Raw genomic sequence first — 17,673 nt, forward strand, 5'->3', positions numbered from 1 at the left:
CCAAGTTAAAGTCCAACAGGTTTATTTGGTAGCACAAGCTTTCGAAGTGTCACTCCTTCTTCAGGTGAGTGACTCACCTGAAGAAGGAGCGACACTCCGAAAGCTCATGCTACCAAATAAACCCGTTGGACTTTAACCTGGTGTTGTGAAACTTGTTACTGTCCAATTTATACCCAGAGACTGGAATTTTACCAGCACGTCTGTCCCGATTCCGGGGGCTAGTGAGGCTCAGAGAACGACATTTTCCATTGGCCTCAGGTGGACATCCTGGTAAAATTCCGCCCATAATCTTCTGACTCCAAAGTGAGAAAGCTACCCACTGCACTAAGGATGGTACCTGATATTTAAAATACGCATGTTAATATGCATGCTAAAATGATGGACAAGTCAGTCTTCCACTAGTTTCACTCATAATGTCTAGGCTCCTGCATTGAAAATGCAATCTTTCGTCTCTGGCCTCCCAGTTATTGTAAATAGCACATGCAAGGAGAGTTGTTTTATAAAAATTAATGGCATGGGTCTTGCTAACATTCCTTCTTCAAGGAATGTTTTCATTACCGATTTAGAAACATCCTGTACACACTGGTAGTGATTAGTGAGGTACTGCACACAAACGACCTACCTTCCCACGCACAGCACATTCCTCTGCTGGTCTAGATTGTGTTTTACGGGTTGCCTCTAACGGTCTGGTTGGACGCGAAGCAGTGAATCAGTTTCTGAGGGGAGGAGCCGTGTTTGTCTTTAAATTCTGTGCATGAGTGAGATCCATGTCCTCAGTCTTCCTCTGATTCCCTCGTGGTTACTTTACAGGTACAGTGCTGCTTACTGAATGAGTTTGAATTTATTTTAAATGTCTAACATTATTTATAATATGGGGAACTGGTTTAAGGTTTTCCACTTCAGAGGGTGTGAGGTACTATGATCCTTTCCTCTGTTGAAGCTGCAGGATGGGTAAACTATGGTGTTAGATTTGCGTGGTACTTCTATGTACCATTGTTCCTGTCACAGCGGCAGAGTGGTTAGCACTGCTGCCTCACAGCGTCAGGGACCCAAGTTCAATTCCCGGCTTGGGTCACTGCCTGTGTGGAGTTTGCACATTCTCCCCGTGTCTGCGTGGGTTTCCTCCAGGTGCTCCTGTTTCCTCCCACAGTCCAAAGATGTGCAGGTTAGGTGGATTGGCCATGCTAAATTGCCTCTTAGTGTCCCAAGTTATGTAGGTAAGGTGGATTAGGGGTTACGGGGATCAGGTAGACGGTGGTAAAATGCTGAGTCTGTGCAGACACAATGGGCCGAATGGCTTCCTCCTGCACTGTAGGGATTCTTTAATTCCACTATGTGCTTTGACGTGGAGATGCTGGCGTTGGATTGGGGTGTGCACAGTAAGAAGTCTCATAACACCAGGATAAAGTCCAATATCTGATGAAGGAGCAGCGCTCCGAAAGATCGTGATTCCAAATAAACCTTTTGCACTTTAACCTGATGTTGTGAGACTTCTTACTATGTGCTTTGTTTATTTTATTAACTCTTTTTAGCTTTCCCCTTCTTTGCCCTTGGAAAATACTGTCCCGCCATTTCCACAGCATTCTTGGCACTTTGCTCGGTTGCCATCTTTTATGTATGGGTCAGCGCAGTGTGTGCCAGGAACATTGTTCAACCACTGGACAAGATCACAGCAAAATCGGATCCTCTCCTTGTCCAACGCGCAGCCGGGTACTTTCCATTGGGAACAGAAAACCCAGGTTAATGATCCTGCCCATTAGTCCCGAGGAAATCCAATAACATTCCCACTCAGCAGCCCTAGGAGAATCCAACAGATTGGACTCACTACCCAGTGGCTATTTCCGTTTGCCAGTCCAAGAGGCAGCTAATAGCAATTGTTGCTCACTACCCTGGGGCAATCCAGCGATCGTTTCAACTCATTAACACTGGTGGAAATCCAACAGCTGTGCCTAAAGTAAGTAAGTTTGACCAATTTTTCACAGACCGCAGATTGGATGTGGTCTGCGTGATGTTGCATCAACTCACAAAGTCATCCCGGGGCTACTTTGTTGCGTGCATAATGCATGCTATGTAGAATTGAAGTTAACACTATGTTTCAGACAAAGGGCAGTAAAAATCTCAAACTATCCACATAGGGGCTGTAAATGCTGAGAGGACATTGGAGCGTTCATCAATGAGATAGAACCGTCCAAAGATGTGCGGGTTTGGTTGATTGGTCATGCTAAATTGCCCCTTAGTGTCAGGGGGATTAGTAGGGTAAATATATGGGAATAGGGCCTGGGTGGGATTGCGGTCGGTGCAGACTCGATGGATCGAATGGCCTCCTTCTGCACTGTAGGATTCTATGATTCCATGAACACTGTTAGGCAAGGGTACCCAGTGGCATGGAACAAAGATTGGTGAATGGAGCTGAGGTACAGATCAACCAAGATCTAATTGTGTAGCAGAATATGCTTGAGGGGCTGAATGGCCTCTTCTTCTTAAAAGACTCATGTTCCTAGGTGGGCAGCACATTGGCACAGTGGTTAGCACTGCTGTCTCACAGCGCCAGGGACCCAGGTTCAATTCCCGGCTTGGGCCACTGCCTGTGTGGAGTTTGCATATTCTCCCCGTGCCTGCGTGGGTTTCCTCCCACAGTCCAAAGATGTGCGGGTTAGGTGGATTGGTCATGCTAAATTGCCCCTTAGTATCAAGGGGACTAGTTAGGGTAAATGCATGGGGTTATGGGGATGGGGCCTGGGTGGACTCGAGGGGCCGAATGGTCTCCTTCTGCACAGTAGGATTCTATGAGAATTGAGTGAATGCAGCCCACTGGAATATCACACCATAGTGGGACATGGATTGGTGCTCACAAAGTCTCACAACGTTGGTTTGGGGTCTTAGCCCTGGCTCTAAGTCCCCTTATTTCTTTGAGCTTGGCCAAGGGGAAGTAATCAAAGAACAAAGAAAATTACAGCACAGGAGCAGGCCCTTCGACCCTCCAAGCCTGACCGACCATGATGCCCGACTAAATAAAACCCCCCTACCCTTCCGGGGACCATATCTCTCTGTTCTCATCCTATCCATGTATTTGTCCAGATGCCCCTTAAAAGTTACTATTGTATCCGCTTCCACTACCTCCCTCGGCAGCAAGTTCCAGGCACCCACCACCCTCTGTAAAAAAACTTGCCTCGTACATCTCCCTTAAACCTTGCCTCTCGCATCTTAAACCTATGCCCCCTAGTGATTGACTCTTCCACCCTGGGAAAAAGCTTCTGACTATCCACTCTGTCCATGTCCCTCATAATCTTGTAGACTTCTATCAGGTTGCCCCTCACCCTCCGTCGTTTCAGTGAGAACAAACCATGTTTCTCCAACCTCTCTCATAGCTAATTCCCTCCATACCAGGCAACATCCTGGTAAATCTTTTCTGTACCCTCTCCAAAGCCTCAACATCCTTCTGGTAGTGTGGCGACCAGAATTGAACACCGTATTCCAAGTGTGGCCTAACTAAGGTTCTGTAAAGCTGAACATGACTTGCCAATTTTTAAACTCAGTGCCCCGGCCCATGATGGGAAACATGCCGGATGCCTTCTTGACTACCTTCTCCGCCTGCGTTGCCACTTTCAGTGACCTGTGTACCTGTACGCCCAGATCCCTCTGCCTATCAATCTTTGAACCATTTTCAGCCTGTTTTAAGCAACTCATTTCAGAGGAGCTTCAGTGGAGATTAACAGCCAGCAGAATTCCTTTTACACTAAGCAATAGGTTGTCAGGAAAGACTGACAATTACTCTTTGAAAGTTATTACTGGATCTCCTTCCACTGCCCTTTCAGGTAACACACCCTAGGTTATAAAAACTCGCTGTAGAAAAACATTGTCCTCATTTTGCCTCTGGTCCTTTCTGCAATTACCTTAACTTTATCTTGATAGCAAAGATGGACCTTGTTTGTGAAGTGTGACAGACATTTTATTTTTAAAGGGCCACTTTATTGGATTTTTGGGTCAAAAACGTTCAACTTAAAAGATCTGAATGACACAATGTACCTTACACTTACAGGGAGGCAATGGCCATGTGAATAATGGTGCAGACACTGGGAAGAACTCTCCTAAAGTTTCCCTTCAAAAGAGAGCCAAGGGATATTTTGCCTCAGCCATATAGGGAGGCGATGGCCTAGTGGTATTATCGCTAGATTATTAATCCAGAAACTCGGCTAATGTTCTGGGGGCCCGGGTTCGAATCTCACCACAGCAGGTGGTGGAATTTGAATTCAATAAAAAATATCTGGAATTATGAATCTACTAATGACCACGAAACCATTGTCAATTGTTGGACAAACCCATCTGGTTCACTAATGTCCTTTAGGGAAGAAAATCCGCCATCCTTGCCTGGTCTGGCCCACATGTGACTCCAGAGCCACAGTAATGTGGTTGACTCTTAACTGCCCTCGGGCATAGAATCATAGAATCCCTATAGTGCAGAAGGAGGCCATTCGACCCGTCAAGCCTGCACCAACAACAATCCCAGGCCCTATCCCCGTAATCCTACATATTTACACTGTTAGTCCCGCTGACACTAAAGGCAATTTAGCATAGCCAGTCAACCTAACGCGCACATCTTTGGACTGTGGGAGGAAAACGGAACACCCGGAGGAAACCCACACAGACACGGGGAGAACGTGCAAACTCCACACTGACAGTCACCCAAGGCTGGAAATGAACCCGGGTCCCTGGCGCTGTGAGGCAGCAGTGCTAATCATTGTGCCATCATGCTGCCCAACAAGTAGGCATGGGCAATAAATGCTGGCCAGCCAGTGACGCCCATGTCCCACAGATGAATAAATTGAATGAAAGGGAACATTTGATCATCTCCCTTCCCAAATAAAAAATAACTTTACCAAGTAATTTTCTACATTTACAAACAACATTGTGATATAAACAAGACAATTTTACAATATTTATTCTGGTTGTAATTCTTTTCTTCAATTTCTTAACTAGTACTTGAATTGCTGTGTGGTATCAGCTCTCTATAACACGGGACGGAGGAGGTCAAGTCAACAGGGACATTGGCTTAAGATGGGCAACGTTTTTGAAAAAATTGGTAGGAGACAGTTTTAACAAAACTCCATTTACTATAGTATGACTCCCCCAACTCTCCCTCGCTCTTCAACCTCCTGCCTTCCATTCAAACTCCCCAACCTCCCAGCTTACAATAGTCCTTTCCCAATCTCTAAGAGACACTATACTTCTAGTGTTAATGCAGCTTGAGTTCATTCGAAATAATGGTTTACACACCATAGAAAACTCTGCTGCCTAAATCCTAACTTGCACCAAGTCCTGCTCACCCATCACCCACTCACTCGCTGACCTACATTCGCTCACAGTCTAGCAACTTCACCAATTTTAAAATTCTCTTCCTTGCTTTCAGAACATCTCCATGGCCTTGCACCTCCCTATCTCTGAAACCACCTCCAGCCCAAAAGTTCTCCAGGATCTCTGCACCTCTCCAAACTTGGCCTCTTGCTCAGCCCCAATTTTTATTGATAGCTGTGCTTTCAGATGTCTTGGCGTTCAGCCAAGCATTCCTTTCCTAGATCTCGCCACCTCTTTACCTCTAGCCCTTCCATCAAAATGTTCCTTAAAACCTATCTTTTTGACCAAGCTTTGGTCATCCGTCCTAACATCTCCTTGCATGGCTTTGGCCAAATTGTGTGTTATAATGCCTTGGGACATTTTGCTCTGTTGTTTTATTGAATCATCTGATCTCCATATTGATGGATTGCGAAAGCCCCTGATCCAGTCTGACAAAAATAAAGCTAAAGACATTAAACAATTTGTCAACTGTAGTCAACTGACTCACCTTGGGAAAAAGTGCATTTACCACACATTGAGAAGTTTACCCTATCACAGTAATTATTTACTTGGTAAGAAGTCTCACAACACCAGGTTAAAGTCCAACAGGTTTGTTTGGCAGCACGAGCTTTCAGAGTCTCAAGCTCCTTCATGGCGAGTGAGGACTTGTGTTCACAAACAGGGCATATAAAGACACAAACTCAATTTACAAGATAATGGTTGGAATGCGAGTCTTTACAGGTAATCAAGTCTTAAAGGTACAGACAATGTGAGTGCTACCAAATAAACCTGTTGGACTTTAACCTGGTGTTGTGAGACTACTTACTGTGCCCATCCCAGTCCAACACCAGCAACTCAACATCTTGTCTCCAATGGCCAGCAGAAGGGCGCATAACTTCTCACTAGAGAACCCTAAAGAGCAGCAACCCGAAACAAGAAGGGAATGGCTGGAAATATGATGACCCTTACAATGCATCACTTAGTATGCCCTGTGTTAGGACCAGGACAGAAACTCCAAGTCTATTATGAAGTTAGCCTAGACCCCATTTTTTTGTATTTTGATTTTGGCATCAGGGTGAGCTTAAGGTGATTCGCTCCAGGTATGATTCAATTGTCCCACTAGGAAGCTTTTATTAAGACACACTTTATTTTTAACAGGTGAAATATAGCAAAAAGAATTTGCATAACTTTTACCAATTGGAAATACTTAAACCTGACCAGGTATAACTTTTAACGACTAGCTATCGTGATAGTTCCAATTATAAACAATATCCTCATAGATATAAATCCTTTTTTCAGAATCAATTAGCACCAAAAACAGATATGCTCACAATAATGCTGGATTTCCAGCCTTCCAACACCTCTGGACAGAGATCCAGACAGACACCTGTCTTCTGACTCTCATACAACAACCTCCGGAGAAAAGTCCGCCCCAAACAACAGAATCTCAGAGAAAGAGACTTGTTTTTCTTTTACAGAATCCAATCTTCAAATCCAGAGAGAGAAAAAGCGACTACTCGCTAAAGATCCCAAGCAGCCAACTGAGCTTGATTTCTCTGCGTAAGCCTAGCTCCACCCAGTCACCTGATTTTTCTGTCAATCAACCTAACCAAGTCCTACTCTGCCCCAGGGGAACCCCAGGGGAAAACAGTAAAATAAGATAACAGCAGATAGCCCAGATTAAAACAAACATTCCAGCAATTAGTAGCAATTATGCTGCTGAAGTGGCAGCAGCAACTGCTAGTTACAGACCCAGTGGCACCAGGATTAGAACAGGTTTTTTCTTATATCCTGCTCAGAAACATGACTGAAATAAATCTCTTAAAGGCGCAGTATTGTCACACCCGTCAAAAACGGAAATTTTACTGAATGCTCTGTGCTGCCAAGTAGGTTGTTCTAGTTAATATAATGGTTAGGATATGGAATAAACAGCCTGATAGGATGGTGGACACCGATTCAAGAGCAGGCCTTAAAAGGGAATTGGATAAATACTAGGGGAAATAGAAATGCAAGAACAGGAGATTGGGACGAGTTGAACTTCCCCTTGAAAGAGCTAAAACAGACACATTGGGCTGAATTCCTCCTGTCATTGTGATTTTATGAGTAAGTTGCAATCGCCAGTTCCAGTAACTAGGCCTTATTAATTCACTTATTAATGAAATATGATCTTAAACTCGATTATAGTACAGTGAATTTACAACACAGGAGGCCCAGCATAATTAAGGACCCCACGCACCCCGGACATTCTCTCTCCCATCTTCGAGAAAAAGATACAAAAGTCTGAGGACACGTACCAACCAACTCAAGAACAGCTTCTTCCCTGCTTTTGAATGGACCTGCGTTATATTAAATTGATCTTTCTCTACACCCTAGCTATGACTGTAACATTCTACATTCTGCACTCTCTCCTTTCCTTCTCTATGAACGGTATGCTTTGCCTGTATAGTGTGTAATCAACAATCCTTTTTCACTGTATGCTAATACATGTGACAATAAATCAAATCAAATCATTCATCCCAACTGGTCTGTGCCAAAATGATGTTCCACATGGGGCAAGCTGAGGAGGGCACTAAGTATACTGTCAGCATATCCTTCTGTTCCTTTCCATGTGTTTGCCATCGATGCATTTAAGGGGAAGCTAGATATTGACCTCAATTGCTCCTTATGATATCGAGTTCTACAATCTCACCGCAATCTGGGTGAAGAGGTTTCTCCCGAATTCCCTATTGGATCGATGAGTGACTACCTTACATTTATGGTTTCCAATTTTGGCCTCTCCCAATCGCATCCCCCCCACCCAACACTGCACCAACTGGGAACATTTTCTCTATGTCCAGCCCATCAGACATTTTCATAATATTTTTAGATCTCTTATCAAAAGTCGCACCTCTTTCCTAGGGTGAAGAGCCCCGACCAGTTCAGATTTTCCTGATAAACAGATATTTTCAAATCGGGTATCATCCTTGTGTATCTTACCTGCACCATCTGCAGTACCTTTATGTCCCTTTTTGAAATGTGAACCAGAACTGTGCGCTGTACTCCCCACGTGTAGTCTAACCCAGGCGCATCTGCAGTTTTTCTTAGTTGAAAATAGGTTTTTGATTGATTTTTTTCCCGTATTTTAGCTGTTGTGATGAACAAACTTTTTTGTTGCGTCTCTTCCAGCTGACACGGATACCAGCTCCTATCTGAGTGAGATTATTGGGATTGACCTGGACCCAGCAGATCTAGAAAACTTCTATGTGATTTCCGAAGGGAGCGGGCACCACCGCAGGTGCACGATCCCTTTAATTGCTGACGCAAAGAGATTACTGCGCGCCAATAAAAAATATTTTACTGCCTCGGGAAATATTGCCAAGAGCCACAAGATGGCGGCCAATAGAGGTCCTGGGGCAACAATGCCTATAAATCGAGGGGTACTTGCGACTAAAACCCAAACCACTAAAACCAGTAAATACCCTTACGTAATCGCCCCCAGCAACAACACCTTGCATTCACATAACGTCCTTAATGCAATAAAACATCCCAATGTGCTTCACGGGGACTTTCTTGGACAAAATTTGGCCAATGCTACCAAAAAACTTCGGAAAAGTGTAACAAAGAACCTTGAGTCAGGCACCACGAGAAATCCTTCAGCGATTGTCTCTCACAATCCTGGGACAACTAGGATTCCCAGAAACACCAATAAGACGCCAAGGACAACTCTTGTGAGGAACTCTTCGGTGATTCCCACTACAGGTGCTTGGCTAACTGCCGCTAAGAGATCTAGTAGAACCGCTACTAGAAGCTCTTTGGTAACTGTCATGAAAAAGCCGAGGTCAAACATCACTGGAAGACCTTCAGCCACCACTACGAACCCTTGGGCAATGCTCAATAGAAAACCTTTGGTGACTCCCTTTCGGATGTCAAGGAGGACCACCAGTCAAAATCCTTTGATGGCAACCATTAGGGACCCATGGGTGACTCCCATAAAGCCCACTTTGACAATCACCAGTAGAAATCCTAATATAGATGTCATTAGAAAGTCATCAGCAACTACAATGAGAAATCAAAACAGGGTGGGCAATAGAAATCCAAATAACATGATCACTAAAATTCCTTACAATGCCACTGTTCAAAATTCCAATAAGGCTACCACTCAAAAATCCAACAGTAGTGTTGGTCGAAATTCCAATGGGATGTCCATCCAAAAGCCCAATAGAATTGTCACTCGATATCCCAACCAAATTGCCAGACGAAACCCCAACACAATTGCTCGTCAACACTCCAACAGACTTGCTGCTGAAGATGTTAATCATATCACAATTGAAGAGGCCAACAAGGTAGTGATTCAAAGGCCCAGTGCTACAACACGTGACAAGGATATCAGTCAAAACCCCAACTTAATCACCATTAGAAATGCTAACATTGTTAACATTAGCTAGACTTATTAGACGGGCAATATAAAAGGCAAGGAGATGCTCAATTAAATGGCTTGAGGCCATAATCCAAACTCAATGGAACAAGTTCTTGAAGTGATGTATTTGTTCTTCTTTAATCCTTGCCTTCCATATGATTGGTCAATTAAATAGAATGAAACCCAATTCATGGCTTTAAAAGTTGTCTCTTTCTGAGATCACTTAGCATGCTTCCTAGCATCCGGTCCTAAGAATTGACATTGGAAGCTTCTGCAGAGATCATGAACAAAACGCAGAAGTGTGAGGTGATGCATTTTGGTGGGAAGAACATGGAGAGACAATACAAAATAAGGGGTAAAATCCTTGAAGGGGTGCAGGAGCAGAGGGAGCTGGGTGTATCTGTGCATAGATCATTGAAGGTGGCAGGACAGGTGGAGAGAGCAGTTAATAAAATATATCATATTCTGGGCTTTATTAATAGGAACATAGAGTACAAGAGCAAGGAAATTATGCTGAACTTATACAAGACACTAGTTAGACCTCAACTGGAATATTGTGTACAGTTCTGGGCACCACACTATAAAAAGGATGTGAACACATTCGTAAGATCACAAGATATAGGAACAGAAATAGGCCATTCGGCCTATCAAGTCTGTTCCACCATTCAATCATGGCTGATAAGTTTCTCAACCCCATTCTCCTGCCTTTTCCCCGTAACCTTTGATCCCCTTACCAATCAAGAACCTATCTCTCTTTGTCTTAAAGACACTCAATGACCTGGCCTCCACAGCTTTCTGTGACAATGAATTCTACAGATTCACCACCCTCTGGCTGAAGAAATTCCTCCTCATCTCTATCCTAAAGCCTCCTCCTCTACTCTGAGGCTGTGCCCTTGGATCCTAGTCTCTCCCCATGTCCATTCTTTCCAGGCCTTTCTGTATTCTGTAAGTTTCAATGAGATCCCCGCTCACCCTTCTGAATTCCATCAAGTGCAGGCCCAGAGTCCTCAGATGCTCCTCATACGTCATTGGAGAGAGTATAGAAGAGGTTTACAAGAATGGTTCCAAGGATGAGAACCTTCAGTTATCAGGGTAGGTTGGAGAGATTGGGACTATTCTCCTTGGAGAGAGGAGGGCTATGGGGAGATCTGATAGAGAGGTTCAAAATCATGAGGGGAGAAACTGTTTCCACTCGTAAAAGGATTAAGAACGAGAGGGCGCAGATTTAAAGTGATTTGCAAAAGAAGCAAATGTGATGTGAGAAAAAAACTTTCATACAGTGAGTGGTTTGGGTCTGGAAGGCACTGACTGGAAGTGTAGTGGAGGCAGGTTCAATTGAGGCATTAGATAGAATTCGACAGTGCAGAAGGAGGCCATTCGGTTTATCGAGTCTACACTGACCACAATCCCACCCAGACCCTATCCCCATTACCCTAGCTAGTTCTCCTGACATTAAGGGGCAATTTAACATGGCCAGTCCACCTAACCCGCACATCTTTGGACTGTGGGAGGAAACCGGAGCACCCGGAGGAAACCCACGCAGACACGGGGAGAATGTGCAAACTCCACACAGACAGTGACCCAAGTCGGGATTCGAACCCAGGCCCCTGGCGCTGTGAGGCAGCAGTGCTAACCACTGTACCACCGTGCTGCCCTTGATTACTTGAATGGAAACAATGCGCAGGGGCACAGGGAAAAGACAGGGGCAATGGCATTAAGCCATGTTGCAGACCACGCAGAGCCGGTGCAGACATGATGGGCCAAATGGCCTCCCCCGGCATCCTAACAACTCTGTGAATGGGCCCATTCAGCCCTTCCCCTGCTTGAAGAGAGGAATTAACCCTGGGGGAGAGGATGATGGCGAGGGAGGCAGGGGAGAAATAATGGGAAAAGTTTCCATGTTAACATGAGGATCAGTATGTGGGCCAGACTTTGTAACCAGATTAATTTTTTAAGAATATATAATTTCCACTAATCTCTGGAAGGAAAGAAGTTTCATTTATATAGCACCTTTCATAACATAGAAACTAGAAGCAGGAGTAGGCCATTCGGCCCTTCAAGTCTGCCCCGCCATTTATCCTGATCATAGCTGATCGTCGAATTCATCCCAATGCACTTTATGGTCAATGACATTTCTTTTTGAACGGCCGATGCAATGCAGGAAAATACACCGGTCACCATGCTCACACCAAGCACCCATCAATGGTAACGATCGAGTAATCCAGCAGATAGAGATAGAGAAAAGCGGGAGGACTGACTTGTCCTCAGCAGCATGAAGCCTGGGACATTCTGATGCTCTGGCCTCGCCTTCCGTGGGACAGTCCGACTTCTGTGCAAATCTGGTGGGAACAGCAGCTGACAGGGGAGAAAGCAGAGCGCACGGTGGTAATGGGGCTCTGGTACCCGGGGTTAAGGTGGGTTCAGTCACGCCTTGTGGTTGGGCTGGGGAGGGTGCGGAGATGCTGGGGCAGAGGGATCTTCGAATTTAGTTACTTCTCCTCATCCCTCAAGGAACTTCACAAGAAGTTAAACCTCTGTGGCGCATCTGATAAATAGACAAGGCTGATGTTGCCAGGAACAGAAGGCTTTTATTCGCTAAAAAGGAACGATGTGGAACAGACAATAAACAGAACAATACTGGGCATGTGGATCTCACGACTGGGGCCGGAGGGGGAGGGCTGCAGCCTTTATACCCTGAGGGCGGAGCCTCCAGTTAAAGGTGCAGCCGAATTAAAGGTGTCAGGGAGTGTCTCATATACGAACAGTAGTGGCAACAATATATACAGCTCAACCGTGCCGAAGGCACGACAGTGGTTTACCACAACCTCTTAAGCCTTTTCTGGTCAGCCTCCCACCAGGTTGGTCCATACAGGCCTCTGGTTAAAATAGCAGTTAGGCTTCGATAACATCCATGGAACCCAATTTGCATCTTTTTCGGGCCTCCACCAGCAACGCACAGTGGTAGAAGTCTGTACCATCCACAAGGTGCACTGCAGCCAAGGCCCCTTTCCAAACCTCCCACCTTTACCATCTTAGAAGGACAAGGGCAGCAGGCGCATGGAAACACCACCACCTGCAAGTTCCCCCTCCAAGCCACTCACCAGCCTGACTTGGAAATATATTGCCGTTCCTTCATCGGCACTGGGTCAGAGTCCTGCACTCATTAACAGCACGGTGGGTGTACCTACACCACATGGGTGGCAACAGTTCAAGAAGGCGACTCAAGGCACAATTAGAGACGGACAACAAATGGTGGCCTAGTCAGTGACACACATGTCGTGTAAAATAAATCAATTGACATTGTCCCAGGCAGCCAATGTCACTTCTAGTTTGCTTTTCACATGTTGAATGAGGGTTAAATTGGATCACTACACTTTGAATCATACCACAGGGTCTTTCACATCCTGTGTAGGTAGACAAGTTTAACATCTTGTGGGAGACTGTACTTCCGACAGAGTGCAATCACGAGCTTCTTATGCAAGTTTCTGGAATGGGACTTGAACTCATGACCTGCTGACTCAGAAACCTAGAATGCGATCCCAGAGCCAAGGCTGAGCCCTTTCACTGTTCATTCTGAATCAGAATGCCTTGGAAAGAGAGCTATGCAGATTAACCAGAATATTACCAGAATATTTCCTAAGGATACGGATATTGCAAGGCAAGTGTATTGGGTTAAGATGCAGATCAGCCATGACCTCGTTGAATGATAGAACGGGCCAAAGGGGCTGAATGGCCACTTCCTGTTAGACCATAAGATATAGGAGCAGAGTTAGGCCATTCGGCCCATCGAGTCTGCCCCGCCATTCAATCATGGCTGATATGATTCTCATCCCCATTCTCCTGCCTTTCCCCCATAACCTTTGATCCCCTTACCAATCAAGAACCTATCTATCTCTATCTTAAAGACACTCAGTGGCCTGGCCTCCACAGCCTTCTGTGGCAATGAGTTCCACAGATTCACCACCCTCTGGCTGAAGAAATTCCTCCTCATCTCAGTTTTAAAGGATCGTCCCTTCACTCTGAGGTTGTGCCCTCGAGTTCTAATCTCTCCCACCAGTGGAAACATCCTCTCCACGTCCACTCTATCCAGGCCTCTCAGTATTCTGTAAGTTTCAATTAGATCCCCCTCATCCTTCTAAACTCCATCGAGTACAGACCCAGACTCCTCAACTGCTCCTCATATGACAAACTCTTCATTCCAAGAATCATTCTTGTGAACCTCCTCTGGACCCCCTCCACGACCAGTACATCCTTCCTTAGGTATGGGGTCTAAGTTTCTCTTCCAACTTTCCCTTCCTCGGTCCTCATAGAAACATAGAAAATAGGTGCAGGAGTAGGCCATTCGGCCCTTCAAGCCTGCACCACCATTCAATATGATCATGGTTGATCATGCTCTTTCAGTATCCCACTCCCACTTTCTCTCCACACACCTTGATCCCTTTAGCCACAAGGGCCACGTCCAGCTCCCTCCTGAAATATCTAATGAACTGGCCCCACCAGCTTTCTGTGGTAGGTATGATAGAGACATTCATTTCACTGTTTGTGAAAGCGCGCTGTCAGAAAATTGTCCGCTGCATTTCCTCGATTACAACAGCGAAAAGTACTTTGGCTGTCGTGCTTTGAGATATCCAGTGTTGTGAAAGCAGTGACGAGAATGCAAGTCCCTTCTCTCTAAGAGCCTAGCCATTGCCGGCAGACACGTACCACTGCTCGGCCTTTTGGCTAAGATCAAACACAGGATCAGGTGTAAGACCTCGACTTGTCAGCTTGGATCCGATGTCACAACACCAGGTTAGAGTTCAACAGGTTTATTTGGAAGCACGAGCTTTCGGAGCGTTGCCCCTTCATCAGGTGAGCCACTGAGGAAGGGGCAGTGCTCCGAAAGCTCGTGATGCCAAATAAACCCTGGTGGACTTTAACCTGGTGTTGTGGGACTTCTTACTGTGCCCACCCCAGTCCAACGCCAACATCTCCACATCATGGCTCTAATCTAATCCCTTGTGTGAGGACCATGAATAGAAATCATAGAAACTGTACAGTACAGAAAGAGGCCATCCGGCCCATCGAGTCTGCACTGATCACAATCCCACCCAGACCCTACTCCCATATCCCTACATATTTTACCCACTAATCCCTCTAACCTACGCATCTCAGGACACTAAGGGGCAATTTTTTTAGCATGGCCAATCAACCTAACCCACACATCTTTGGACTGTGGGAGGAAACTGGAGCACCCGGAGAAAACCCATGCAGACACGAGGAGAATGTGCAAACTCCACACAGACAGTGACCCGAGCCGGGAATCGAACCCAGGTCCCTGGAGCTGTGAAGCAGCAGTGCTAACCACTGTGCTACCGTGCGGCCCAATAGGATTGGTTTCTGGAGTAAGCAAGGAGATGGATTTGGGGGCTTGCCCCATCCATTGTACACGTTGGCTTAGGAATTTAAAAAAAATAAAAATATTATTTTTTAAAGCGTACCACTGCAAGCACCTGTGCCTTCAAGGAAGGAAGGGGATTATATCACTGTTCCCACTTCCCACCAAATTAAATTCATTTACACTTACAAAGGATGTGGAGTTGCTGGCGTTGGACTGGGGTGGGCACAACAAGAAGTCTCACAAAAGCAGGTTAAAGTCCAACAGGTTTATTTGGTAGCACGAGTTTTCGGAGTGTCGCCCCTTCATCAGGTGAGTGAAGGATTTGTTTCACAAACAGGGCATATACAGACACAAACTCAATTACAAGATCATGGTTGGAATGCGAGTCTTAACAGGCAATCAAGTCTTCACAGGTGCAGACAATGCGAGTGGAGAGAGGGTTAAGCACAGGTTAAAGACCTCTTTAACCTGTGAAGGAGCAGTGCTCTGAAAGCTTGTGCTACCAAATAAACCTGTTGGACTTTAACCTGTTGTTGTGAGACTGCTTACTGTACTTACAAAGGAAATAGTTTGTTTGATTGTACACCAGCGCCCTCTGCTGCATGATATAAGTTCAGCAGCAAAAGAAATCAACTGCCTGTTTACTGTCCAAATTATAGAATGTATTGATTGTGGGATATTTAATTTCATGGCAGTTACCCAAGTACAGGCCAGTTAGTGGTGGCTCAGGTTTATCCTGATGTCACATACAGTACCTCCTCTGTACTTCCATGATTACCGTGTCCAAATAGCAAAAGCTGATACAGTTCTGCAGAATATCAGCACAGAATCCCCGCAGTGCAGAAGGAGGCCTTTTGGCCCATCGAGCCTGCACAGACTCACCAACAGAGCATCTTATCCAGGCCCTATCCCCCACATATTTACCCTCCTAACCTACACATCTTGGGACACTGAGGGAGAATTTAGCATGGCCAATCAACCGAGCCCACACATCTTTGGACTGTGGGAGGAAACTGGAGCACCCGGAGGAAACCCCACACAGACACGGGGAGAATGAGAAAACTCCACACAGACAGTGACCCAAGGCCGGAATCGAACCCGGATCCTTGGCGTTGTGAGGCAGCAGTGCTAACCACTGTGCCACCATACCGTCCTCAAAATACGATGGGCAGTGGAGAATCTCTATGAGATTCCCCCACATCGACACCTGGATTATAACTCTCTACCCACCTTCCTCCCAGGTCACATCCTGGCAAGCTGGAGAACCGCTGCAGACCTTCAACACCACCTTGTACATCGCGAACCCCACCAACCCTGTAAACAACAACACCCCTAACTATTCAGCCAGCTGCCTCTGATAAGGATACCTGAAAGAAATACTTGCATTTATATAGCACCTTTCATGAATGCAGGACATCGCAATGTGCTTTACAGCCATTGAAGTACTTTGTAGTTAATGGCTAACCCATTAATCAATTTGTGCACAGCAAGCTCCCACAGACAGCAATGAGATAATGTCCAGATCACCTTGGCCAGAATTTTATGCCCTCCTCTCAGGGACCCTCTCCCATCCCTGACACTAAAATTGGCACATCCCCTTCCCTCCTCCCCTCCGCGTCCCCCTCCAAAATCCCAGGGTATCCCCTACCCTCCCACCCCGGGAGCCCTGGTACTTACCTGAAGTGTGGTCCCGGGATTAGGTTCCGACACAACACCGCAGTACCTCTTCTGGCCACTGCGGTGCTGTGCCTGGAGGAGACTGGAGAGCTATCAGCCAGCCTGATTGGCTGGCAACTCTCCAAGGTGGAACTACCACCCAAGGGCAGAATGATCCATTGAGTGTAAAATGGCTGCAGGCCTGTCAGAGCTGGCAGCGAAGCGTTCCCCACTGACACTCAGGATGTCAGGTACCAACCTCTCGCCACCCTGAAGATTGAGGCCCTTGTTTTACTGGTGTTGGCTGAGGGATAAACTGTAATGATTTCAATCAGGGCATTGAGGTTGGCCTATTGGAGTCTGAACTCCCTCATTAAGGAGTCAATCAGGGAGTCTTTTCCTTGTATTTAACTGTGAGTGTCAGTTCCTCTGGCACTCCCAAAGGTAGACTGCTGACTGATAGAACACTGTGTACTGCTGTGGGAATTGTAAATAAAGGGATTTTAGTGAAGGGATGTCTGCCTCCGAAGACTTCTGTCATAAACATTGGCCAGGACACTGGAGATGACACACCTGCTCTTCTTCATGGGATGGGATCATGCCATGGGACCTTTTACGTGAACCTGAGGGGGGCAGACAAGGCTCAGCTTGACATTTCATTCAAAAGATGGCACCTCTGATAGTGCAGCACCCCATCAGCACTACGCTGACACTATAGTTCAGAAAGCCCACCAACGACTCTACTTCCTCAGGAGACTCAGGAAATTTGGCATGTCAGATTCTCACCAACCTTTACAGATGCACCATAGAAAGCATTCTTTCTGGTTGTATCACAGCTTGGTGTGGCTCCTGCTCTGCCCAAGACCGCAAGAAACTACAAAAGGTCATGAATGTAGCCCAATTCATCGCG

At 45.9% G+C, this 17,673-nt stretch overlaps 1 protein-coding gene across 2 annotated transcripts in view; it reads left to right on the forward strand.

The window, feature by feature from the left end:
- The first annotated feature begins 737 nt into the window (after window positions 1-737).
- Window positions 738-17,673, forward strand: part of elk4 (ETS transcription factor ELK4) — a 126,519-nt gene continuing 109,583 nt past the window's right edge. Inside the window, exons 1-3 of one of the 2 annotated variants that reach the window (XM_078242040.1) lie at window positions 738-810; window positions 4,978-5,080; window positions 8,497-9,912. In XM_078242040.1, the coding sequence (XP_078098166.1) occupies window positions 5,056-5,080; window positions 8,497-9,755 (1,284 nt within the window). In that variant the 5' untranslated portion in view covers window positions 738-810; window positions 4,978-5,055 and the 3' untranslated portion in view covers window positions 9,756-9,912. Of the gene's footprint in view, window positions 811-4,977; window positions 5,081-8,496; window positions 9,913-17,673 lie in introns of those variants that run through there. The other variant, XM_078242042.1, reaches the window with a different exon arrangement.

The sequence above is a fragment of the Mustelus asterias genome, chromosome 25, assembly GCF_964213995.1.
Source record: "Mustelus asterias chromosome 25, sMusAst1.hap1.1, whole genome shotgun sequence".
In the NCBI taxonomy this organism is placed as follows: Eukaryota; Metazoa; Chordata; class Chondrichthyes; order Carcharhiniformes; family Triakidae; genus Mustelus; species Mustelus asterias.